Source organism: Hoplias malabaricus, chromosome 1, assembly GCF_029633855.1.
Source record: "Hoplias malabaricus isolate fHopMal1 chromosome 1, fHopMal1.hap1, whole genome shotgun sequence".
Lineage (NCBI taxonomy): Eukaryota > Metazoa > Chordata > Actinopteri > Characiformes > Erythrinidae > Hoplias > Hoplias malabaricus.
This window is the reverse complement of record NC_089800.1, coordinates 18,079,875-18,106,166: the sequence shown is the minus strand read 5'-3', so window position 1 is coordinate 18,106,166 and position 26,292 is coordinate 18,079,875. Positions and strand designations below refer to the sequence as shown.

Genomic DNA, 26,292 nt, shown 5'->3' with positions numbered 1-26,292 from the left:
TCTTGTTAGTAAGCAGTGTGTCTGGATATGAGAGAAAAAAAAAAAGGAAGGGAGTGGAGGGTGTATCACTGGACGTTAAATTGGATTCATTAGCAAAGGCCACTGTGTGTGGATGAAGAGACCCTTCTTTCACCATAAACACCTCCACCTTTTCTAACACCTCAGTTTTCCTTTTCACCATCATGTTTGTGCTTGCAAATCCGGTTCATTGTCGAGCTGAGTGTACGCAGCCTAATTTGGCTCCTGTTGACTGGTGATCAAGGTGCTGCAGCTCCACTTAAGGGTCAACCAAGCGCTGGAGATTTAATTGTCTTGGACCCGGCTTGCCCTCCTGGTCGAGAGACCAAGCAAAAGGGAGTCTTGGGGCGGGTGGGGGGGTGGAGAACAAAAGAAGATTAGGGATAAAGCAGAAAGAAAGAGAGAGAGTGGGGGATAATCATAAAGAAAGAAGACAACAACAAAACAAATTTGTGTAGCAGTCTAGTGTTTGGTAGTTTACTTTCTATTATTTATACTATAGTGTGCTGACATTGAAGTGTAGCGTACATATATATCTTAAATACTTTGACTAAATAAAGTGTGACACTTTGCCAACTGTTTGCACTGGGACAGTGAACAATGCAAATTCTCTTGTGGTTTGGACTATGCCTGGCTCCACCCACATGGCCCAGTTTGGTACACCTGGTACACAAGTAGGACAGGTAATCAAATTCAGCAGGTACAGATCGGCTGGCACTGAGAATGATGACAAATTACATGATTTGTTTATATATATATATATATATATACATATATATAATTTTTTTCCACACTCATTGACAGTTCTACCTGCTATCTAGGTCTCACATGATGCTGCGAAGCTGGGCAGGTGCCATCATTGCTGGACAGCTCAACACACTTGAAGGAGAACACTAACTGCCAATGTTGTAATGTCAGCTACAGAAACCCCATGTTGAGTGATTCAGAGGTTACTCCAGCTCTACTCTTTTGGCTATCACTGGTAATCTCCCCACATAAGCAGCTGCAGCACTCTTGAGTGACATAAATGCACAGTATCAGCATTGCACTAACATACTGACCAAGTGTCCAGATTGAGGAAAAGGGTGAGAGAGGAGGAGACAGCAGTACAGGGAGGAGCTAATAGAGTCCCTCCAGAGTGATTTAAGGCTGGGGAGCCACACTCCATATCTGACTCTGCTCAGCCTGCTGCTGCTGCTGCTTCTGCCCCAGCTTGCGCTGAGCTCCATCCAGCCGGAAGGAAGGAAAAAGCAGTGATATTTGGATGGATGAGTCCAGTGGCAAGAAGAGAAAAGCACCAAACAGCGAGCTAAAGCGTTCCCCTGTCTTCACATGCTTGATTTCCCCCCTTAATTAGAGTCATTCATCAGCGCGTGTGAGAGATGAGGCGGCGCGCCGGCCTCTGCCACACCACACCTTGCCACCTGTCAAAATTACAGCTTTCACTTCATGCGCCATCCCTCAAATAGTTATTTTTTTACAAGCCTGGCTGCGTCTCACAATTCACTATTTACTATGGTCTTGCCCCTGCTGCAGTGCAACCTCCAGACAGGCACACACACACACACACACACAAACATGCAGACGCAGACATGCAGACACTCACCCCAGTGAGGGGGAGCGGTCGTAATGTCAGTGTCAGACAGTGCTAATGGTCATTAAGCCGCAGATCAATTCCAATTAAAGGCCATTAGCAGTGTTATTATAGAGATGATTATTGTTTTCATAATTCAGCCAAACAATCAGATGCTTGTCCTTGGCCTGTGTGTGTGGAAAAAGAGAGGAGAGCTTTAAAGCTTTACACACTGACCTGGAACATATTTACTGGGACTGGGTAAGCTAGTACAGACATTTCTAGACTATTGTTTTGAACAGAAGTGCCTATGTAAGACATATATGTTTTTGTTTTGTTTTGTTTTTTACTTTTCCCTCCTCACCAGGAACAATAAGAATTTATGAAAAATTATACACTTCATTCTCTGTCCAAGATAAGATCACCACGTTTGAAACACAAGTGGATATTAATTTATCGTAACATTTTATTGAAGTAATATCAGAAACAAAACCCAGTGTCAGACAATGTTCGAGAACAAATTCATGTAGTCTTCTGTAATGCAGATTGTAGAAGTGTCGCTGTAGATGTGTGCTCACTCACTGTAATTAGAATATAATAATAATTAGATAATAACCTGGAACTCCTATTTAAGGTTTTAAAAAGGTGAGTGCAGTTTAGTGTAGTGTTGTATTCGAGATCGAATATGGAAGTTTATAAACTGGGATAATACTGGGTTGGAAAACTTTTTTCCATCATAACCACGTGTTGAATTATGTGCTGCCTCACCTCAGGGCTGGCAGCTTTGGCCTTTTCTTCTCTCCCTTTCACCTGTTCTTGCTTCAAACCGAGCTGTTTGTGGCTCCATTGGAGGTGCTCCCGCCGCCGGCGGAAATTCCATTGACGGTCCAGCAGAACGGCCCGGTCCGCTTCACAAGGCCCGCTATTGTCCGGCCCACACGGCTTCTGTTCGCGGGGGTCCTTCATAGAAAGAGGAAGTATAACTGAGTTAACCTTTTAGTCCCTCTATCTAGCCAACAGCATTGTCTCATCCTTCCGCTGCCTGAGCTGGTATTTAACCTGCCGAGCAGCACCTCAATGCCTACGGGTTTCTAAAGAGAGGTGACTGTGGGCAAAAAAAAGGGACAGCTTTGCCTTATAATACTTCAGTGTCTTCTTTAGGCTGGGGTTCTGTGGAATTTTTGGCAGTGTGATAGTGCATTCATGTTTAGGCCAATCCAATACACATTCCAGAAATGAGCTTATTTACTGGAATAAACAGACTGCTCGTCCAGGAACGGGTCATTTCTGTGCAAGAAAAAGATCAGATGTAATCTATGATTAGCTAATCCGGGTCACACCTGCAAGCCCCCCTCAGTGACCACTATCTTATTAACTGTCTTTTGATCTTGTTCAAACTGTCCACTACATGTGAAAGCGAGGGCTACCTTCAATAAGCATTTCTGAAATGCCTGGGGTAAGTTATACACTTCAGCCAGTATTCCTGGAATCCAGGTGGCTTCCCCGGCATTGCCGCAGAATTTCACCAGCCGGTTTGTCTGTTTTACACTGCATGCCACTTTGAGAAGCCTCGGTCGGACACGAATAATGATGTACGTTTAAGCCGGCCAACTTAAGTGAGAGCCACCACCGTATTGATCATGACAGCCAACTCGTTCTCACTCTCGACTTCATCATCATTTCACATATACTTCAGCTCCCTGTCTTCCACCTTGTAGCCAGAGAGCAAATCCAGCAGTTAATGTACACAATAGTCTAGAGGTGGGGGGGAGGGCTCAATACCAGTCATAATTATAGGGGGATATTAATAACTCTACAAATATTAATCTTAAGGGTAAACATTAAGCGGCTTAAAAGAAAATTGCAAAGAAATCGGATTATCCTATAGGAAAATCCTCACAAAGGACCTGGCATGTAATAAGTAACATAGCCGTATTTTCTTTTTCCTATAGGTAGAAAATATCAGGCGATTCATAAAGCGTTTGGCTCTGGTGCGTACACATTTCACCTTCAAATTTATTTTTTCAGAACTCTCCCTGCCACAAAGGAGATTCAATTAGGTTTTCTGATTGGGGCGCTGGCATTCTGTGGGGTCATCCAAAGGTTAAAGAATTCAGTGCTACAAACACGATTATGCTACTGTAGCATTTGATCAGACCCTCTGTTTATCATGCAAGCCTGACCCCCATGTCGAGGTCTCAAAATAATGCCACTTGGAGAGATTCCCCGCAGGTAATTGCCGGAGCATTTTTAACATCCTCGATTGCTCGGCTACCACCGTTTCGCATTTAAGCACTTTCAGAAGAAGCAAAATGCAGGAGCACGGCAGGAGCGACATTACCGCTACTCAATGATGCCGAAAGCCGAGTGCACATTAAATCATTTTTATATAGTGAAGGTACAGGCAACATAATGTCATTTCCTTCCCTTCTTCTTTCTACTACACTCAATGAAAGAAAGAGAGAGAGAGAGAGAGAGAGAGAGAGAGAGAGAGAGAGAGAGAAATGAAGATAGAAATAATCAGATACTTAATTTAATATATCTAAGTTCAGGGTCCATCTGCTCCACTCTCCTTATACAAGTGACTTCATACATTACACTGTAAAGTCAAGTATTACCGAGCTCATGTAATTACTGGACATGCACAACATAACAACATAAAAGAAGAGCAAAACGTCAACTTCCACACAGCTACAGAGCATTGCTAGATATTGTCTATGTGATATACTCAGATGATAATGCTTCTGATATGTAATTTCCTAAAGTTTGCTCATTAAAATCAGCATTCTACAGAAGATTAAAATACATATGGAATTTACAGATGAGATGCTCACGTGCAATATATTCTTGCCACCTGAAATAGCTTACATGGCAGCTGAGAGAATATATATGAATATAATAAATACATATCCAAATGTAACATATTGTAATGGAGCATTCTCAAATTCTGTTGAGAAAAAAAGAAAATGAAATAAATAAACCAACGAATACGGTATACAATTATATATCTAAGTGTGTGTGTGTGTGTGTGTGTGTGTGTGTTTATTTATGGGCTCTGGTAGCACTGGAGAAATGGTGAGTGATAGGACAGTGGAATTTAGTCGTCTTCTCCTTCCAGAGAGAGCACTAGGGCCAATTTTACTTTCCTCGACTTTTGGCCACCGAAGACCTTGGCATCATCTGGAAGCGCGTTCAGGTCTCGGTGATAGGACTCAACCCCCTTAGCCACTGGAGGGCCCTTTGTTGTTATATACCATTGTTCCTATTTTCCTGTGTCTATTTTTCCCCTCTTTTCTTCCTATGCTAATATATCTCCATAAGCAATCCAGCTACCTGTCTCCTCTGTCTAATCACTGCTGGTCCCAAATGCTAGTCAGCGTTGTGTATGTCACATACACCTACGCTGGCACGACGACACACACACATACCCACAAAAAGAAACACTCCAACAACAGGGGACAGGTGAGTGTGTGAATAATGCATGGAGAGTTTTATATTGGGAGTGATGCTTGTCAATCATGTCTGCCTAAATCAAGACAGCACAGATCATTTCCATTTCAACTATCGGATATTCGGGATTTGGAGGCACAGCGCTGGTTTCTCGTGCAATCTGGCAACCGGACGTGAGGCTGTATCCCTAGCCGTGCTTTAATTAACGCTGGGGAAGCCTTAGCCTTGTCCACATGCCCATAATTCAAAGCAGTGCATTCAATATCTGTATTTACATGCCAGGATCTGAGCTGAGCAAACAAGCTCATTTAAAAGTTCATATGCTAATGTATGACATTTAAAGCAAACTTTACACGAGAAAAGGACATACAACAAAAAAGGCTCCGATTCTTTCTTTTTCTGCTTGGTGAACTTGTGGAGCTTCCATATTGATGACCTTAAAACTGTGGCACCTTTTTTTTTTTTTGAAAGACTTTTGGACAGCTTTTATTTTTCTCCTGCCTAAAATGATAGGGCCATAATCCATACAGATGAAGAGCTGTTTAGGTGTGTGTGCTTGTGTGTGGGCAGATGTGTAGGTGTGTTGATTACCTGGCTCGTGGAATGGGCGCTGGAGTTGCTGGCCTTGCCCTGATGAAGCTGGAGCCGTTCAAGTCCAGAGGTCAGTTTGAACACCTCCACCTCCTTCTGGCTCTCAGAGTTCAGGACTCTACCCATAATCCTCTCCTGCTCCTACACACATATACACATGCACACTGATAAATATACAAACGTTCAAAGGTCTGGAACCACTTTACAAATTAATAACTGTTATTTTATACAGCTTGATGCAATAAATTATATAATTCTATATTCAGAGTTTTGGAAAATAAGCCAAATAAGTTCATTCAGTTTAAATAATTCTCAATGGGACACAACTTTAATTAATAATTAATTATTATTAATTATTATTTTGTTTTTAGTTTTTTCTATAATTACATTTTTTATTTAGAAATTTCCACAGTTAATAGTATTCACAGTCATGTTTACTTCATCACAAAAAGAGTGTGTTTTATAGGTTGGTGGAAGGCACATGTGCATAAATAAAAAATTATATTATTATATTATATTATTTTATTTGGGGCACATCATGGACAAACACCATTTCTGGAAAAGCTAGTTTTTTGGGTTTTTGTAATTTAATTGTAAAATGCTATAAAAACAAGAATCTGTAATTCTCCAACATAAAAGTCTTTTGTATATAAACAAACTTAGAATTTAATGACTGCAATACACACCAAAAACATTGGGACACAGACGTATCTACCCCGTGTTACATCACCTTTCCTTTAATAGAAGTTTTTTAATCACTTGGGAAATATCTCAGCATACATCTCCAAAACAACACATCTCAATGTACACATCCACAACAATGATACTTTCACATACATGGACGTCACCCATGCTGTACCCCATATCATGACAAGTGGAGCATTTGCTGATAAAATAAAGTCTGGATGGTCCAGTTCAGCATTCGTCTTCAAAACAAATATGAAAAATACACAAGATTTTGATTAAAATTAGTTATATTTTTAAAAACCTGCTCAAATGTCAGTAATGTGAGCGACCTATTACAGAGACAGTCATTACAGTGTTATTTCAATGTGGGTGCATTGATGAATAACAGGCCCCAATAAATACATTTACGCTTTTGTATGCTCCACAAGGCTGTACATTAGTTGTGTCAGTTTTTATATGTAAGATAGCGCTGAGGCTAAGTTGGAGTGTTTGGACTTGCTCCTGCTGCCACTTTGACTCATCCTTGCTTTTGTGGAGCTGCGAGTTTTGACACAAAAGAAAACCACAATGTCAACCAATTGGACCTCACTTAAGCAACCTTGATGATCGATTGGCTGAGCAGTGGATGAACAGAAGGCCGTATCTGCAGTGTGCTGTTCAAACTACTCATTCATTAAAAGATGCTCTTCCTTATTGATTTTGGCTTAAGTAATGAGAAAGCTTATCCAAAAATCTTTAGCATTTGGGCTCAAGTTAAGGGAATCAATGCCACGATTTCCCATTCAGATGGCATATGCGAATTTCATGTACAAAAGACAAGATAAATCCAGTATCTGATAAATCCATACGCTTTGTCAATACAAAATAAAGCTGGGAAATGAAATTTTTACACAATTAATACCAGCAGTAAACAGCTTAAGGCCAATAAATTCAGCATTTTTATAATCAGTTTTACAACTCATTTGAAGCGTCCCACCTCCACCACTCAACTCTAAACGGCTGGAGGAGTCCATTATCTAGAGAAAATATTTTCATTACTCGACACAAAACAGAGTGACCAGTTTAGTCTCTTCCCTGTTGTAAAGCCATTGTTTAGCGCTGTGGTGTCAACCAGCTTTCATAACATTTTCACATGGATAATCCAAACTAAAACAAAGTCTTGGCTCATTCGCACTTCTGGGGCCTTTTTGCTTTGGTCAAAAGTTTTTAAAACAAGTCAGATGTTGAAGGTGAACTTGGATGCAGAGCTTCATTATATTCATTCCAGCATTAGTGTTAAAGGGAGCACGGTTAAAGCAGAGGGTCAAGAGGAATGAGAAAGACTGGCATGACCTCAGCAAGAAGAGCTATGAATTAAACCTTCAGTCACCTTTTCACAAAACCCTTCTCCTTCACAGAGCTCTCCTAAAGTTCACTGAGTGTAGCTCTGCTAATCTCTAGTGATGAGTAATGGAGAGTCTTAAAGCAACAGAAAGACAGCAGACTGCTAATACACTCTTAGTCAAAGACAAAAAAAATTATCTTCTATTATATTGTGTAGACAAATATTATCTGGACATTAGACGAAGAGAATGAATCTGCAGCTTAGATAACAACTGTAATTACCACAAAGTTGTTTATTTACTGCCCCCTCCAGGGTGTGTTCCCCTTGCATCCTGTGACTCCGGGTGGGCTCCGGACCCACCGTGACCAGGAACTGGATGAGCAGTTACAGACAATGAATAAATGAATGAATGAATGTTTATATACTGTTTTAAATGTGGTCCACACGTGATTCTGCAAGCCTTGTTGTAAACAATAAAAGCATCTTGTTTATTTCAAGAGCAAAAAAAAAAAAAAACATAAATTGGTTGTGGGAATCTGCTGTCAATAAACTAAACAGTTGTATTTGTTACATTTAAATTGAGGCACTATTCAAAACTTAGAATTTTGAATACAAATTCTGTATAAAGTTTGCATACAGAGAAATATAAAAGAGAAAGAAATGTTTAGCACCCATGGCCAATTATTATTTTTTTTAAATTAAGTTAAAGGAAGACTAGGTAGGTGTTCAAGTGCATTTTTAAAGGACTGTACTTAATCAGTGGGTAGGGGAAGAGTGGGTGGTTTCCTACCCTCCTCCAAAATTTACATAGCACATTTTCTGCAGTGCCTAGCATGGAGTAGCAATGACAGAGGCTTTATTTTCCCTATGACAGGACAATGGAGCATCACAACCACTTTGAAGCTGTAACTTTAAGGTGAAATATTACCTAGTGTTTCTTGCTATTGCAGCTATTAAATCATGATTTAACTATTTATCTTACATCTAACAAAGAGTAATGCAGAGAGCGAGCGAGAGAGAGAGAGAGAGAGAGAGAGAGAGAGAGAGAGAGAGGCCATTGTAGCTGAAAAGACATGGATGTGAAAACAGGATGTAGATGTTAAAGCTGAAGTTGCCTGCTGGGGATTCCTAGTGCAATGGCACTGTGGCAAAGGTGAGCTCCGTCTTTCAGATACAGACATCATTTTCCCAGGGGTCATTTCCCCGCTCATTAATATTCATTTCAACCTGATTTCCAGTACATGTGCGACACGCTGAGGCTTTGATGTGCCGTATCATGTGCCTTAACTCAACGTTCCTGGTGCACTCGTATGCAAAAGATCCGCTCTCACAAACGTCTTCAAAAGCCACACATTCTTACAAGAGCCCTGTTTGTTTGAGTTCATCTCTTCAGCACCATTTTTCCCTCGCCCCAGACCACCACACCAGTCCAATTTACCGGCGCCGTCTAATCACACGCAAGAAATAAGCGGCTCCTCTGTTGGCCAACCATGACATTTCAATTGTGCGGCCAATAAAAGTATTACATGAAGAGAGCCGGGGATGATGTACTCGCTGGAAAAACCTGGAGACCAGGGTTACCATGGTGAGCTCCTTTTTTCAATGCATACAAGGTCAAGAGTAAGTGACCTGGTGATGAAGAACGGTCTTTTCACATAATAATATGGACTCCAGCATCCAAGCTCTGGTTCTCACTGCAAAAGCCCAGAGAAGTGTATTCACTTAAATGTTTTATACACCTTTCATATACTGCTACCTTCTGCATTTTTTTTTATTTGTTTGTTTGTTGCTGTGTGTATGTGTTTGTGTGTGTCAGTGAGTGTGAGTGTATGTGTGAGAGAGAGAGAGAGAGAGAGAGAGAGAGAGAGAGAGAGAGATATTCATACACTGGATAATATACAAAAAGTTTTGAGGTGATGTCCCTTTATGCCTCTTTATGCATTATATGCAAAAATAAGGTTTTTAAATATTTAAAACAAAAGGAAATTTTCTAAATTGTATGTTAGACATTTGAATGAGCATGTTTCCCCCACAATATTTATTTCCCAATATCTACACAACAATAATCATGTAACTGGTAGATTTGGAAGAATTATACTGAGAATAAAATACTGAAAATGACATGATAAGAGTCTAGACAAGTAAATGATACGATTTACGAGTAAATTTTAAAAATGCATCCTCTCAGTACTGTCTATGAAAGTGTTTATTAAGTTCAACTGACTGAGCAATTTCCAAATGCATAACTACAAACCCCACTTCAAGAAAAGTTGGACATATTCTAAAAATGCTATAAAAACTGAAATATGTAATTTGTTTAATTTACTAAACCCTTATATAACAGAAACAACAACAACAACAAAAAAAAAACAAGAAATAGACTGATATATGGGGTTGTCCTTGAAAAATCGTTTCTAACTATGAACAAATTTAGTAATTCATGCCTGCAACACGGTCAAAACCATGGACTTGTCTGACTACAGAACACATTTCCACTGTCTTTCTGTCCATTTCAGATGACTTCAAGCCCTTAGCTCTGACCAATATCGCTGCACAAATATAATATATGGCTTCTTATATAATATATAGTCTTGGACCCCAAGACCCTTGAGCTGTATGGCACCACCCTGCTACCGGACATAAAGTATAATTTCTGCTTTTTTTCAAGTGTCTCTTTGTTGCATTCAGAAGGTGAATCTTATCCACAAAAGTTGAATTAAAAACTTTGAGAAGTCACGGTCTATTATGAATTTGGTATTAACGACCAATACCAACGACAAGATCAAGGGGCAGATCTTACCTGACTGATATATTAGCTATACCCCACGCACAAGAAGTAAAGCCATGATCAGTAAAGACTGGGCTGAAAATACACTGTGGCTCCTTTAAAAAAAAGCATTCTCCAAGGTTATTTCCATAACAAGCTAATCACTGGAACAACATCTTGCTCTCACCAAACATCAGATAAAGTTGTAATACTGTGTCACTTTCTTTGCATCTAGCATGGAAAATGTAGCATTTAACAGAACACACATCAAAATTTCTAGCATTGAATAAGCCGTTAAATGAAGAGTGTAAATAAAGATATATGTATGGATATATAAATATATTTGTGGGGTAATGACTAAAAAAATGGCTGCCTGAAAAATCATTTAATTTAAACTCACAACTCCTTCACCGTGACAGTACTGACCTTCAAGCCACTGATATCACTCATTACATTTATGGACCCAAGAGAAATGCATAAAACTGAATTTGTCTCCTCAAAATGTTTCTCTATTCAAAAGAGGCTATAAACCAATGCCAGTTTCTTCCCTGGGAGCTTTTATTCTTTGGTGACATTATTCAGTAGCAATACAAATTGCCTTGAAAAAAAAAATGTCTTAACTCTAAAGAAATGTATTTTGCTGCTGATCACATAAACACAGTTTATATTCAGAGATTAGGTTCATGTTCTGTGCCGTGTTTTTCTAGTATGTACTAACTCATGCAAAGCATGCTCTTTTACAGTCAAAGCCACACACCCTGACCAAGGAAAGTTTGCTATAAGACATTAGTAGCACTTGAACAGTAAATCATTTAGACTAATGCAAGCCCTGTAAACATTCATCATTTACCTTCATATGACACCACTCAAAAGGGCATCTGTTTTTCTCCTGCCTTTGGCCGGACACCTCCATTTGCAATGCTGATGGGATGGATTCTAATTAGAGGCCAAATCATTTTACACAATCAGACAAGGGCACAGGACTGGTGAATCAGCAAATCGGATGAATTATCATTTCATGCCAGTGTGGTCCCATTAGGCCATGTTGGTGTGCTTTTTAGAGTCTGATGCGAGGACCTGCAGCTCAATTCAAAGCACATGCTCCCATTAGCCAGGGTAATGGACACTTCTTATGCAAAGTGGCCAGGAGTGAAGATGGTGCTGGAGAAATAGGATTAAATATTGCTACCTCCTCAGGATTTGACTGAGAAGGCACAGCAGGACAAGTGGCACTGCACCCTCTCTCCCTCTCGCACTCTCTCTGCAGAGAACTGCCGGTGTTTGAAAGTAGTCACTTAATCATATTGTGTTTTAAAGCTGCCCTGGAAGCTTGCTTACCTCAACTAATAATGCCTAATGACTTTCGGCTAACTTTGGTTTCTGCTATGTGGCATTTTTACCGTCTTAATTTCTGAAAAATGCCAGATCGCTGGTGAATGCAGATTCTGAAGAGCAAGCTTATTTTATAGGTCACAACTGCACAGAGTTTACACACTGTTCTATTAATATAAAAAGTATGTGGTATTAGTAATCTGCAATTCTAATCTGGCTAAAGTGTTCTTTAGAGCGATCCCATAGAACAACTATTTTGGTTGCTGAAAGAATCTATCAATAATTTTTTTATACAGTCTATTTCTCTCTAATTGTTTTTTAAAAATTTTCTACTTTTTTTTTGAAGCATACAAATAAATAAATGGGTTCATCAGTATGTCAGAGGTCAGTGCAAGTGTGAATGCAAAACCATGCACTCAATTAAAACCCCTCACAATTACCTAAAAGCCACAGAGTGAGGAAGCACCACGATGAACAGCATGAGTTTATCCCTTTTGACCTGCAGCGATGCTGGGATAGAAACTCTGGGCGCGAGGCAGGATGAGTTACTGTAAAACATAAATCTGAGGCGAGGTTCTCCTCATAGCCAAAATCACTTTAAGCAAATGCCTGTGGTTCTGACACCGCACTTCATGTGTCATTGCCGCGGCGTATGGAAACCAAGATGAGTCAGCCACATCGAACAGCGCTCGTCCATCCTACCCCAACATGGGACGGGCCTTTTCTGTCTCTCTTAGCAACAAAGGCAACTTGTCTGGCCTTTTCTCTCGCTCCTCCATTCATAATAAATGTCAAATGCTGCGGTTAAGTTCAAATAGTCTCCACATTCTGCTTGTAGAGCGTTTCACCACCGCTCTGCGACGAACACTGTCTCTTTCACAAGCCGAAGCCCAAAAACCATCACTCTGCAAAACTGCAGGAAACAGATTGCACAATAAGGGCCCATTTGCCCCCAATGTTTAAATAAACGCAGCGCAGATCAGCCATATCAAATTTCTTCATCTTTACACCAGACTCAGTTCCTCTTTACCATGTACACTCAACTGTCTACAAACACTACAGAAGTCTACAACTGCAGATTTGCAGATTTACAGAGGGAAAAATATATCAAACTAAAGAAAGAAAACAAAAATGGAAAGTAATAATTGGCCATAATTTAGTACAACACTTAAAAAACAAGGCTCCTCCATGGTTCTTAACAAAAACCTATGATTCTCTGCATGGGGAATCAGCTATATATGGTCCTATATAGCACCTTTTTGAAATTGGGTGTATATAGTACCAAAAAAGGTTCTTCTATTGCTACAACAACCATCTTGTTACAAAAAAGATGTTCCATTTTTTGGTGCTATACATTCATTCATTATCTGTAAGTGCTTATCCAGTTCAGGGTCACGGTGGGTCCGGAGCCTACCCGAAATCATTGGGCGCCATATCATAGGAACACACCGTGGAGGGGGCGCCAGTCCTTCACAGGGCGACACCCACACACTCATACACTCACACCTACAGACATTTTTGTGTCGCCAATCCACCCACCTATGTGTGTTTTTGGATCGTGGCGGGGAAACCGGAGAACCCGGAGGAAACCCACATGGACACAGGGAGAACACACCAAACTCCTCACAGACAGTCACCCAGAGCAGGACTCGAACCCACATGCCCAGGACTCGGACCCTCCAGGTCCCTGGAGCTGTGTGACTGCAACACTACCTGCTGCATATCATATCTCTAGACAAAAATATCTGTATACAAATCAAGACTCTAAATATAACAATATATTTTACTAAACAACTCTCTGAGCATCTTCTTATTAGAGTGAAGCTTATGGCTTATAGTGTTTGATACTAAGCAATATGCTATGAGGTAATAACTAAACAACCTTAACAACCTTCATCTGTGTTAGTCCTAGAAAAAGAAGAGTAAGGAGTTTTGTGTTGTCATCACAAACAGCAGCTGGTGCACTTGCCTTTGAATGTCACTGTGACATCCTGCCACTTGTTAATGAGATAAATATATTAGTGAAATCTGTGCCACAGAGGCGTGCCCCTATAAAGAGACACAATGCTTGTTCAACCCAGCTCGTGCTTGATGAGAATTAAGGCCTCTATTTAGATGCAAATACAAATTAGCCCTCCCTGTTGCGCACATTAGAGCTCTCAGCAAACACAAGAGAGTCTCTTCTCATGGCTCTTGAGAGGGCATCTGCATCCCCCTCTCAGCATCCTGGCAGGAAATTGGTGTGCATGTGAGAGAGAGAGAGAGCAGCCGAGCGTATCAGAGCATGGGCTGGCAGTGCCAGCTGAGGTTGGCACTGTGACAGAAGCTGTGGGAAAACCCTCAGAGCGGCTGGAAGATTATCACAATATGCCACATTAAGGAGTAATTAGAGGCCAAGTGGTACCTCTTTGCTGCCACCCCGAGAGAGGCAGAGAAAACACATACACTCACACACACACACACACACACCACCTTGTTTTCATACAATAATAGGAACTGGGCTCATACAAATGTTCCATACATATTATGTATTTAAGAAGAATGCTATAAAACGTCATACTGAATTTTTTTTTTTATTATATTTAGTTGTTGAGGTTTTTTTTGTGATAAACTGTTAAATATGTTTGGATAGATTCTGAAAAAAAATGAATGTGGGGTGCCTACTGGCTTTGGCACAGTACAGTACACAGTATAACCCTCACGCTTAGAAATGGTTTTGAACAGAGATTTTTAAGTGCATATAAAAATGGTAGCTTTTGTATTAAGCACTTTGCAAAATAAGAACTATTTTGTAGGTACTGGCATTATAACCTAATTATATCTCTGCCAAATTGGAAGGAAATACACACACGCGTGCACTCACACACACACACACACACACTATTGCTTGATTCAAGAGGCTTGCAGATGATGAAGGTGATAAGAAACACATGGAAATGTATGCTAGCTGATAATATCTCATCCCTCTATTTCCAACTGTATTGATATATTTGGATACAACATGGATATTTACACTTTGTTGATTAGCTCCTAAACTCTGCATATAACAGAGAGTCATTTAAAAGCAGAAATGAAAAAGCAGACAGACGTGTGACATCTTGTTGGCAAATGCAGACAGCAGAAGCTCTTTGATCCTGACACTTGTACGCTCGACTCAAACGTGAACATATTCGAGAGTCCCTGAAGCACTGCCGAGGTTAATGATATTATTGCCGTTATTTGCATGTTTAATTATGCTCCTTGTTAAGGGTAAGTGCTGTTTATTCAATTTGCTCCATTTTGTAGCTGGCACGGTTTCAGTGAGGCTCAATGAGCCAGACTGGCAGGGTTTGGGGTGGCGGGGTGGGGATTAGCACGCATTCATCAATTCCATACAACAGATGCTAACAATCAGGTGCTTTCTCTGAACAAGATCTCTTCAATTTGTCATTATCATTATTCCATTTCTGGGTAATTATCCCAGTGCCAGGCAGCATGTGCCTGCTTGAGTCTTACACCACTGGGCCAACAGAGTGGATACATTTAATGTATCAACAGCAATGGCAACTGCAATTCTCATAACACAGCCTCATTCGCTGAAATTAAGCATTTTCTCATTAGCCAAAGGCTATTGGACTTATAAATTATTCATCCCCTCTTCACAAAGGAACATTAATCAATTATGAAGATATAAAGAAATTAAACATGGGGAGGACAAGACGAGGCTTTCATATTAATATGCAGACAGATAGCGCTTCCACCGTTTGCGAATCAATACTTTTGTGATTAATTTGAACAATTCGGCCGAGATGTAGGGGCATAATCAGACATGATCTCAGCTCAGGACTCAGACAAAGAACGCCGCAGCAGTTTGTTTGTTTTGGTTCTGCTTAATTTTTCATAGCCTGCACACAATAAGTGGGGAAATATCACCTTTTTCATAAGAGAAGACCACGCCGAGTGAAAGCCTGGCCATCATAAAACGCACAAGTACCACCAGGGACTGTTGCAGAGCAAGGCATGCAATTGGTTTGAACCCTGTGGCGCTCAAATTTGTTTTTAATGCATTTTTAAAGTTTTATTGGCATTCAAGGACACATGGGGAATAAAACTCATCCATTCAAAGTGTTGACCCTATTAGTATTAACAGATGAGGCAAATCTGGTGCACCATTCAGTTAAGAGTCAGGGCTCAATCTCTAGTGAAATAACGCAGGGCTGAAGTCCAAGAACCAAATGTTACATCTGACACAGTAACATTTTAAAAATACCACGCTTTAGAAGGACTCAAGAGCAGTGGGAGAAAACCTTGTGGATTTAGTTCGTTCTAATTATAAGGTTGACCACATCATGCCACAAAATCTGTATTGAAAGAAAAGGAAAATGTTCAGTGCTGAACTAACCCTTGTTTTCGTTCAGTTCAGGGCTTAATACAGGAATTAACATCCGTGTACAAAAGGCTACATCTATATGCAAAGTTTTGTAAGAAGCAGATGTGCCCATGTGAACTTTATACCACACAATGTTTACCGCTATTGCCTTTTTAACTTCTTACTATTCCATTTCCTTTGGGAGTTTAGACATGATTTTGAATTACATGTCTCACAATTGGTTGAGTTTACGAGAATCATTTAGGCTGCTTGAGTTCGGCTGTTTGCCCCTTAAATGTATATTTATTTGTATCAGAATTCGGGGCATTTGTGCTTTGTTGTTTTTGGGGAATATTATTGGGGTTGAGGCCACCTTATTGATTATATGGCCATTATCTCTAAATATTGAAAAAACAATAGCTACAACTTCTAAAACCAAACATTTGGAAAGGTCTTGAGGGTATCTTTTTGTGGTTGAGAGTTTTGGGACTATAATAGTATCTATAATACAGTAAAATCCCTATAACTGTACTCACTTTCACACCTCACCAGTATCAAGACTCATGAATGTATGAAGTTTGTCAGCACACCTACTGGCCATGCTCCAGTCTAATAGGAGAGAAAGACAGAGAGGGAGATAGAGAGAGAGAGAGAGAGACCCTGCCATCTTTCCTTCCTAATGAGAACGTGGTCAACTGCTTTCTCAAGCATTCCTGGTCCCTGTTGGCAAATGACAAAACTGCTATTGGAAAGTGAAGCTCAGCAGTTATGTTCACCTCTGCACTACTCAGCCGTGTACTTTACGGAAGCGTCTAATGTGCTTTAGCGTAAAGATTTAATACGAAGAAAAAAAATTGGGGTTGAGGTTGAACTGACTGAATGAGGAAACTGAGTGTCTGATATATTCGTTTCTATATTCATTCTCCACAAATCAATCCATTTTGTAAAGGGAACTTATTACACGATTCCTAAAGAAGACAGTCTGCATACAATGAATCTATTTAACTTAATGAAACTGTTGCAATTTTACACTGGCATTAGGGCACTGATGTGCTGAACTGCTGTAAGAGCATGTTGACTATTCTCTCAAATAGAACTATAATGAAAAAGATGAAAGACATCTTTGTAAGTAGTAGGGGAAATTGGCTTGATGTATTATCATCATCATGAAAAAAAATCAACAAATGAAGTCTGTTAATACAGAATTTAAATGAAATCTTATGTTAAATGTAATTTCTATGCCACTAGTGATACATTTGTAATTAATTGTGAAAATGTGGTATTAAATTTGAATGGTACAGCAAAATGACAATGATATGCCCAAAATAATGATTATAATTTATAGAAATTCTGAAAAAGCTGTATTCACTTGATCTGAATTAAATCCCTCAGAGAATCAGTCAAATGTAGAAGATGCTGTAAGACCTAATGAGCACTTATATCTGGCCCATGTGTATCCATTAAATACATATTACCTAAAGCCAAGAGCAATCCTAAGGATGAGGTCAGAGGAAGTTGCATAAAGGATGCGGTTCTTTTATTCACCTCCATTATTCCATTCTTTCTGCCCTCATTATCGGCCAGAGGCAACATTAAAATGTTTATCTGTTGGCCTTTGAAAATACAGAGATAAATCCAGCCTCAATTAAAGACTCTGCGTCAGAGGTAGAGCACTGAAATAGAATTAGAGCGAGAGGAGGCTCCTTAATATCCCGTTGATGCTCTGCAGGTGATGCTTGTATCATAAACCTGATCTCACTGCTTAGGCAGCCTACTGCTGAGCCGCGTCTGTAAAAGCTACTTACAACACAGCTTCACACAGGACTGACAATAACACCACCATGACGGCCCCATTAACGTCTCATCATACTGTTTTAATGAACGTTACACCATTTCAGTGCCTAGTGCCTTCTCCAAGGCTGATGAAGATGTTCCTTACAAAAAAAGTATACCGTGTAGGGTTGGGCGGTGTAACAATAATACTGTATACCACGGTATTTAAAAATGTTTAAAAGTCGGTTCAAATGTTCATGTGCATTTAAGAGAGCCACAGGGAGGAGGCGCCGTGGGAGCTCAATGACTGCTGATGTCAGTCTGAAAACGGGTGGAGAAAAACACAAGCCCAGTAGCCCACCACAGTTGTAAGTTTAGCGCTGAGTTTGGGTTAAAAGAGAGAGAAAGAAAGCTATAAACAGACAAAATTTTCAGATAATCCTTCATTCAACTTTGTGCTCAGACGTATATGGCTTTATCCTCTAAATATGTGTTTTGAGCCTCAGTTTCCTGAAAAATCTGCTGTGGTGTGCTAAACCACAAGTGCCTGTTAGCGCCAGCTGTGCTTCTAAACAGTGTACACCGTCTTATTTCGCTTATTTTCAAACTTTTCTTTTTATTCAGCACCAGTTGCCGAAATCTGCTCTCTCTCAGAAACGCATTTTTATCGTCAACACGTGTGTCAGTGTGCACTGTCGGGCTGTGTGATATAAGGCTCAGCGCAGCCTGACAGAGCACCCCCTCCCCACAGTAATACCATATACCGTGATAATATTTTGAGTACTCTGTATGACGGTGTGAAAAATTCGGATACAGCCCATCCCTAATACAGTGTATGACGATAGCAGAGAGACTATTGTATGTTTAAGTGTTTCAGCAACTCTTCTTTCTACTCAACTCTTATAACCCAAATAACTCTGCTTCCACAAACCGCTGCTTCTACTTTAACTCATGCAGACTCAGGAAAAGTAAAGTGCTAAATTCATTGACTACAAGTCTTTGTGCCACAATCCTTTTTATGTATATTTGGGAACAATATTCATAAATAATTTCTAAATTACAATTTTACCACTTCTCATTGCCCTTAAAAAAATGAATCTGTTTCTGTTACGGTGCCTTTAAGACTAAAATAATAGAATCAAAGCTCTGTTCTCATTGGCTGCTTAAGCACAATTTCCTCACTCACTATTTAGCAGTAAGCTAAGAAACTGGAGTGAAGTGTTTGTCTCCAAAATGTGCCCCACATCTTGGAAATCATCCCGTTAAGAAAAAGTATGATAGTTTTAACGTTAAATTATGTGTAAATGTGTTATGGTTTACATTTTAAAAAACATACAGTATCAGTCCATATACTACAAGGAACTCTGAGAAGGAGATTAATTGGTATCAGCCTTTCAGTACAACTTTGTCATTCTGTAAATCTACTAAAGCAATACTTGTCTGGACATGTATTTTAAATGTACGTTTAAATGAGCCCAGCAAATGCAGGGCTTTTTTATCAGCATAAACAAGAAGAGGGAAACAGAAATTCCTATCCACTTTTTTCTCACCTTTTCTCTGAATCTGAGTGCTGCCTCTTTATTTGGGTTTCCCAGATCAGCCAGCACCTTGATCGCTCTGCTACCCTGTTACACACACACACACACACACACACACACATTAAACAGAAATATTCACATCAGTCACGTAGGGGACATCCATCAGCGGGTCTCTGTGTTCAGGGCAGGGTGAGATCATAATGCCTGGCCATTTGCCTGATTACAAAAGGCCTTAAGAGAGGTGGACAACCCATGTGAATGCGTGGTGAGATTGAAGCTGACCCGATAATGATGGAAAGCTGCCAGATTCGAAGCTCCTGCTCCTGAGAAACCTACACGTCGATGTGGAAAACCTTGGTTCAGTACTCACCTCTCCATCAGAAGCTGCTTCTTCCTGGAGATCTACCCGAATCTTGGTGTGCTGTTCGTTGATGACGTCTCCGCTGGTGATCTGAGCCCTCTCCAGCTCCGGATTCTGCACAAGCAGCATGGCTTCCTTCTCCAGCAAATGCAAAGAACACACCCAGTAGGGCATATTTAACAAACTAACTGTCAGTGTGATTTCCTGTTGGTTTTTAACTGAGCAAAACCCAGGCATCCAGGGCATAAACTCGTAGATGCTTTTAAACAAGTTAACTTTAGATTACATACAGTTTTAGTTTGTTGCATCATGCTTTTCAAGTGGACTAAGCTGGAAGGTATTGACTGTCAACCAGCAAGTGCAAAAAAAAAAAAAAAAATGTAAGTGTTTCTCCATTTATTGTGCACAAGATCATCCAGGGATCATCAAATCCCAGCTAATCTCTATACGTACAAGTTGTTTGTTGCTTCATTCACAAATGCAAGTTATAGTGGATATAATGTCAGCAACAATCAGAAATGTAGCTCAGGGCTTCAGCTTATCTGAAATATACTGAGGCACAGTGGAAACCTGTATCACGGTCAGACAAATTAACCTTTTATTCTTTGGAACTGAACATACAGGGTTGTATAAGAGCAATGAATAAGTAAAAAAAATATTTGAAGGCATCATTAAAGTTTGTACACATTAAGGAGCAACGTATGCACTCTCTGGATAATGCCATGCTTATTTCTATATGAGGGTGACAAGCCAAATTCTGCATTACAACAGCATGGCTGTGTTTTCCCTAAGTAAGGGTGTAAGAGTTGCCTGTTTTCAGTCCAGACCTGTCTTCTATTGAAAACGCTTGGAGCTTTAGGAAATGAAAATATATGACAACAAAGGCCTGTGTGTTTGCACAGCTTAGAAATTGTATGAAAAACGAAAGGCCAAAAAAAAAAACAGCTTGATGTCAAATAAGTTACTGTCTCCAGTCCAGAAACCATCATTAAGGGTTGTTAAAAGAGATGTGATGTAATACAGAGGGAAACATGTTTCAACATGCTGTTAGCAAAACATTTACAACTTATACATTCATTCATTCATTCATCCATTGTGTGAAACTGCTTATCCAGTTCAGGGTCGCGATGGGGCCAGAGCCTGAGGCAGGAACACACCCTGGAGAGGGAGCCAGTCCTTCACAGGGCGACACACAATCACACATTCACTCACACACTCACACCTACGGACAGTTTTTCGAGCCGCCAATCCACCTACCAACGTGTGTTTTTGGAGCGTGGGAGGAAACCAGAGCACCCGGAGGAAACCCACGCAGACACAGGGAGAACACACCACACTCCTCACAGACAGTCACCCGGAGAAAACCCACGCAGACACCAGGAGAACACACCACACTCCTCACAGACAGTCACCCGGAGGAAACCCACACAGACACAGAGAGAACACACCACACTCCTCACAGACAGTCACCCGGAGGAAACCCACACAGACACAGAGAGAACACACCACACTCCTCACAGACAGTCTCGCGGAGTGGAACTTGAACCCACAACCTCCAGGTCCCTGGAGCTGTGTGAATGCGGCACTACCTGCTGCGCCACCATGCCACCTACAACTTAAACAAAATAATAAATTAAATAAAAAAATAATATATACCATGTTTGCTGCATTTTCACAAATTTAATGCACATCAACCTGAACATACTACATATTGATTCGTTTTTTTTTTTTTGTTTGTTTTTTTTAAGCTTTTCACCCACTTGTTTTGAATTTGATGTCTGCAGTATAATACAAATCACCTGACCTTGATTTCTGTATTGATATACTGAGAACATCATGCTTGGAAACAAGCTTGTGTTTTTACAAGCTCTTGCCACAAACATCAATTTGTATTTGCGCACGCCACAGACAATAAAACAGCAGTGGATTTTAATTTGGTGACACATCCTAAGGAGGTGTGGGAAGTAGTTAAAAGAAGGGGGGGAAAGCATTAGGGAACAAAAAAAAAACCCAAAAGCCTAAATACCATTTTAAACCTTCAGGGAACAAAATGTTTGCGATTCGTCACATGCAGGGAGCATGGTTTAATACACAACACATGCAAAGCTAAGGGCATACGCAGCAAGCAATATCGTGTCTGCTGCACCTAAAACCACGCTTCTATTTAGTCGGCAGTGGAGGGGAAGAGACAAGGGAGGGGTTTAAAAAAAAAGGCAGTCAGATGATGTTGTACCTCATTCTTCTTCTGGGCACTGTGGAACAAAAGCATCTTAATTTCCTCTTGCAGACTTTGAATAATCCCGTTCTTGGCCTTCAGCTGATTCCACAGATCCACCACCTGAGCCTTCATAAGGTCCCCTGGCTTGTGCCTGCAAGGGGAGACCACGGAGAATATTAAGCAAAACCTGCAGCCCCTGCGGATTTCAGACGCACGTTAATGCAAAAAAAATAAAAAAACACAGACTCCATAAGCACAGATTCCAGAAGCAAACATGTTCGGAGAAGATATGTGCTCACGATCAAAACAGTAAATAAAAATTGACCAAAACAAAACTCTGGAAAAAGACTGGCTTGAAGTGAATACAAACCAGTTGTGTATCAAACAAACAAAAAATGTATACATGGACCTCTGAAGAGCTGCGGTAAATTTGTCTGAGACCCCTTGTAAGAAACCATTAGTTGTCCTTGTGTGAGGCTGAGCAAAATTGCTCCAGACACTATTCTATTCCTAATGGAAGCTCTGTGGCTTTATTGAAGCCTCAGGAGTGATGGGCCTCTAATGAGAAAGTCTTAATGAACCTCCCTATCTGCATTGTATACTTTGTATAGTTTCATTCTTTCTTTCATTCTTTCTTTCTTTCCCTTTCTTTTCTTCTCAGAAACCACCCCCACCCCCCACCCGGTGAGTGGCACAATTACTATGCAGCGAGTGGAGCATTCTATATTCCTGCTAATTCTGTGTGGCCTGCGTGTGTCAGAGCTGCATCATTATTGTCGCTGTGTCCCTCTCAAGGGAAAGACGGTGTTCAGCCACACACCTGGAGCAGCTCTGACAGGTTCCACACAAACATATGGCGCATAGATAAATAAAGGCCATATGGCAGCTGATGCTCAGGCATGATGGAGCACACTCGCTCCCAGCCACCGCTACATTTACATCTATATTTAATAAAGGTGTGAGTGTCTGACCTCCATATGATTCCCTTTGATTAGGATTCTTCAGGAAACCACTCAATACATGATGAAATTTCTCAATTGCCCACAACTCAATTTAATCAATACAATATTTCATTTTTAAAAGAATACAAAATGTTGAGCAACTATTTAATACAGCAGTGGATAATAAGATACAGCAGAAACAATAAAACTAAAGATTCCTTTAAAAATAAAGACTATGTAATAGAATATATATAAAGCTATTATCAGTTTTACATTTTTTTTTGGTATTGTTTTGTTTTGTTATTGTTTTGGTTGGTGTTGTTTTTTTTTAGATGTCTTCAACCATGAACCTTCTGCACAAGGAAATGCAGTGTTACTCGTAGTTATCAGTCACTACTAGTTTGGTGAAGCCATGCTTTATTATATTAAATCAGGAGTGCTGTTGATGGAATGGAACAAATTCATGCAATGTGTAAGAGCACTGAAGGGAATCTGGAACTACATTTTATTCCTCCAACCAGCTCACACGACATGTACTCATGTCGTATGTATTTACTTCTTTTTTTTTTAAGAAAAGCTCTAGTAGCATTAACACTTACACATTTATTCTTTATCTTCTCGTGTTTCTATTTTTCATTTGAAACATTCATAAAAATGGTTGCCTTTTATTTAACTGTATCATAGATGAAGAGATTGTAATATATAGAAAATAGCCATTTATTAAAATTTGCAGAGTATATATATAATATTTAATAAATGATGTAATGTGCAATAAACATATTAGACATTAACATATCTAGAGTGTAATAGAATTATAATTATATTACAATCATATAATTATAAATAATCATTATAGCATCCTAAAATCTTCAGGGGGGTGGGTTTTGAAAGAGGATGGGGGTAACATAGGACCAAGTGTGTATAGATAACTAACTGAAGGAATAAATACTTACATTTCATTTAAAAAAAAAACAGAATATTATCTATATCATTGCTATCCAATGAAAAGCATGTATCTCTAAAATAGTAACTTTAAAGGAAAAGGAAAATCCTTATATTCCAATGAAAGTCAATGTAAAAAAAATTCCAAGTTATTCTGGAGCATTTCTATTAGTCCAGTCCTCATGGAATTTTCACAAAATATGAAGGACAGCTGCTGTGTTCAAAACGGAGATTTATGTTTTTTTTTTTTTTTTTGGGCAGCAATTGTATGAACATTTACATTTATATTAATTTAAAATGACTGAAAAATCCAATATCTTTGAATGGCAATCCGTATACGTGAGGGCAAGTGTGGCCTAATTGTGGAACTGATTCATTAGTGCATTTTCAACAAAGGGCAAAGAGCAGGGTGAAGCAGGCAGTGTTTTTCTGCAAAGGGCATGTTTTTCTACCTCACATGTGTGTCCTGTAGAGAGCATGTGGTCAGAACCAATAAAACAGGACAGATTCTCTCCCCCACGTGGGAAGCACACACGGAGCTTGGCGCTCATCAGCAGTGATAAGCAGGAGAGTGGCGGAAGCCGGAGCAGAGTTTTTTTTTTTTTTGGCAGGTTTTGGACAGCAGATCCAGTGGGGTAGGCCAAGGGAGAGCGGGGCCTTGAAGTGACAGAGTGTTAGTTGAAGGGTGAGGAAGCCCTGCACTCCACACACACACACACGCGGGCATGCACACACACACACACACACACACACAGTGCCCCAACTTGGCTCCCCCAGCAAAACACTAAACTTCTCTGACAGTGCAGGCAGGCATTGGCGGCTTCCTGACGAGCGCTGCCGAGCTGCTAGCGACAGCTGTCAAGCGCCATGCTATCAACCACTCCGCAAACTGATATCCCAGCCACAACCCATAAATACTGCCTGCTTAATGTTCAGCTGCAAAAAATAAATAAATAAATAAATAAATAAAAAAATAGTGGAAATAAATAAATAAATAAAATAAAACCTCCCTAATCTACAGTCCCTTATATTTAGATATGTAAATGTTAGCTTTATAGAAAACGCTAGCATGCGTGTGAACGCCTCTTTCTCCCCGGCTGTCGTCCTGAGCCATCAGAAGTGAAAAGAGATAAACTGACGTGTGAGGGAGGCAGAGAGATCAGATACCAAACACTGGGGGATACGGGAAACGACGCCCGGAACATCAGGAAGTGTGAGAGTGAAAGAAGGAGAAAGAAAGTGAGAGGGAGAAAGGAAGAGAGAAAGAGAGACAGAGAGAGAGAGAGAGAGAGAGAGAGAGAGAGAGAGAGAGAGAGAAAACACCTGAGGATTCACAGAAAGTACAAGCGCAATCTGTAGAATCTCTGTGATCCAGAGTTAAACAAAAGCACGGCCAGGGAGGAGACCTACTCCGAGTCTGAGCCTGGCTTTATGGAATACAAAAAGTTTGGAGCCTGGAAATGATGAGCATTACCGTAAAAAACTTTGTGGAATATTTTTTCTGCACCTGCATTTTCTCTGCCCAATTTTGTGAAAAGTGCTGATGTGTGTCAATTACGAGCAATTATGTGCGATATATGAGCACTTTGGTGCCCATCAACGAATATCTGTCATCTCACATTCGCTGGGGAAATAATAATAATAATAATAATATATATATAAAAAAAAACACTTCTGAAGCTGAGGTGTTGAAATTGAAAGCACAGTGAATAGAGGAGAGCTCTCTGAATGGTAACTAACTGCAGTCAATTTGAGCCCCATTTCCTCTCTGGGACATTTTCAAAAAGCATGCTGCTCTGCTGGCGGATTGTTGCGGGCTCTCCCATGCTGGGTAAAAGGCTCCTGTCTCTTTACTCCGGGGCCTGGATCCTTCTCTGTGCGGCCCTGACAGACAGTCAATGCGAAGTAAGGGCCAAGGGAGGCGTGCAAATTGACTCCCACACCCAGAGGGCATCCATTTAGCCCATCAGTACAGTGTGTGTGTCTGTGTGTGGGTGTGCATGCATGTGCACATACAATACACTACACAGACCCAGAGTGTCAGCACATGGGCCCTGGCGTCGCCTCTGATGCCAACATGATACTCAATTAATCATTCATCATGACATGCATATGCTTACATCTATCACATCACGAGCCCACGGCCCTAAAGATTATACAACAGCTCGCAGCGGCTTTGGACACTTTCTATTTTTCAGAGACAACCACAAGCCTTTCTGCCAAGATTATCCTCTGATACCGCGGCAATCAAACCACACACGTTTCTCTTTTTCCAGCCTTAAAAAAAAAAAAAGGCTGTTGTAACAAATGTGTCGTAATTATTGCTGCAAACGTTCATGTTAATGTTTAACACGTTGTCAAGACACAATTTCACAACATTTCCATTCTAACTGGTGTGAAAAAAAAAAGAATGGCTTTCATAGAGTGGG

At 40.2% G+C, this 26,292-nt stretch overlaps 1 protein-coding gene across 1 annotated transcript in view; it reads right to left on the bottom strand.

Moving 5' to 3' along the window:
• Positions 1–26,292, bottom strand: part of LOC136708758 (golgin subfamily A member 6-like protein 22) — a 117,230-nt gene that overhangs the window by 77,119 nt on the left and 13,819 nt on the right. The window contains exons 5-9 of the mRNA XM_066683533.1: positions 21,996–22,131; positions 19,772–19,897; positions 19,414–19,488; positions 5,633–5,773; positions 2,360–2,551 (exon numbers count right to left, since the gene is read on the bottom strand). Coding sequence (XP_066539630.1) covers positions 2,360–2,551; positions 5,633–5,773; positions 19,414–19,488; positions 19,772–19,897; positions 21,996–22,131 — 670 coding nt within the window. The remainder of the gene's footprint in view (positions 1–2,359; positions 2,552–5,632; positions 5,774–19,413; positions 19,489–19,771; positions 19,898–21,995; positions 22,132–26,292) is intronic.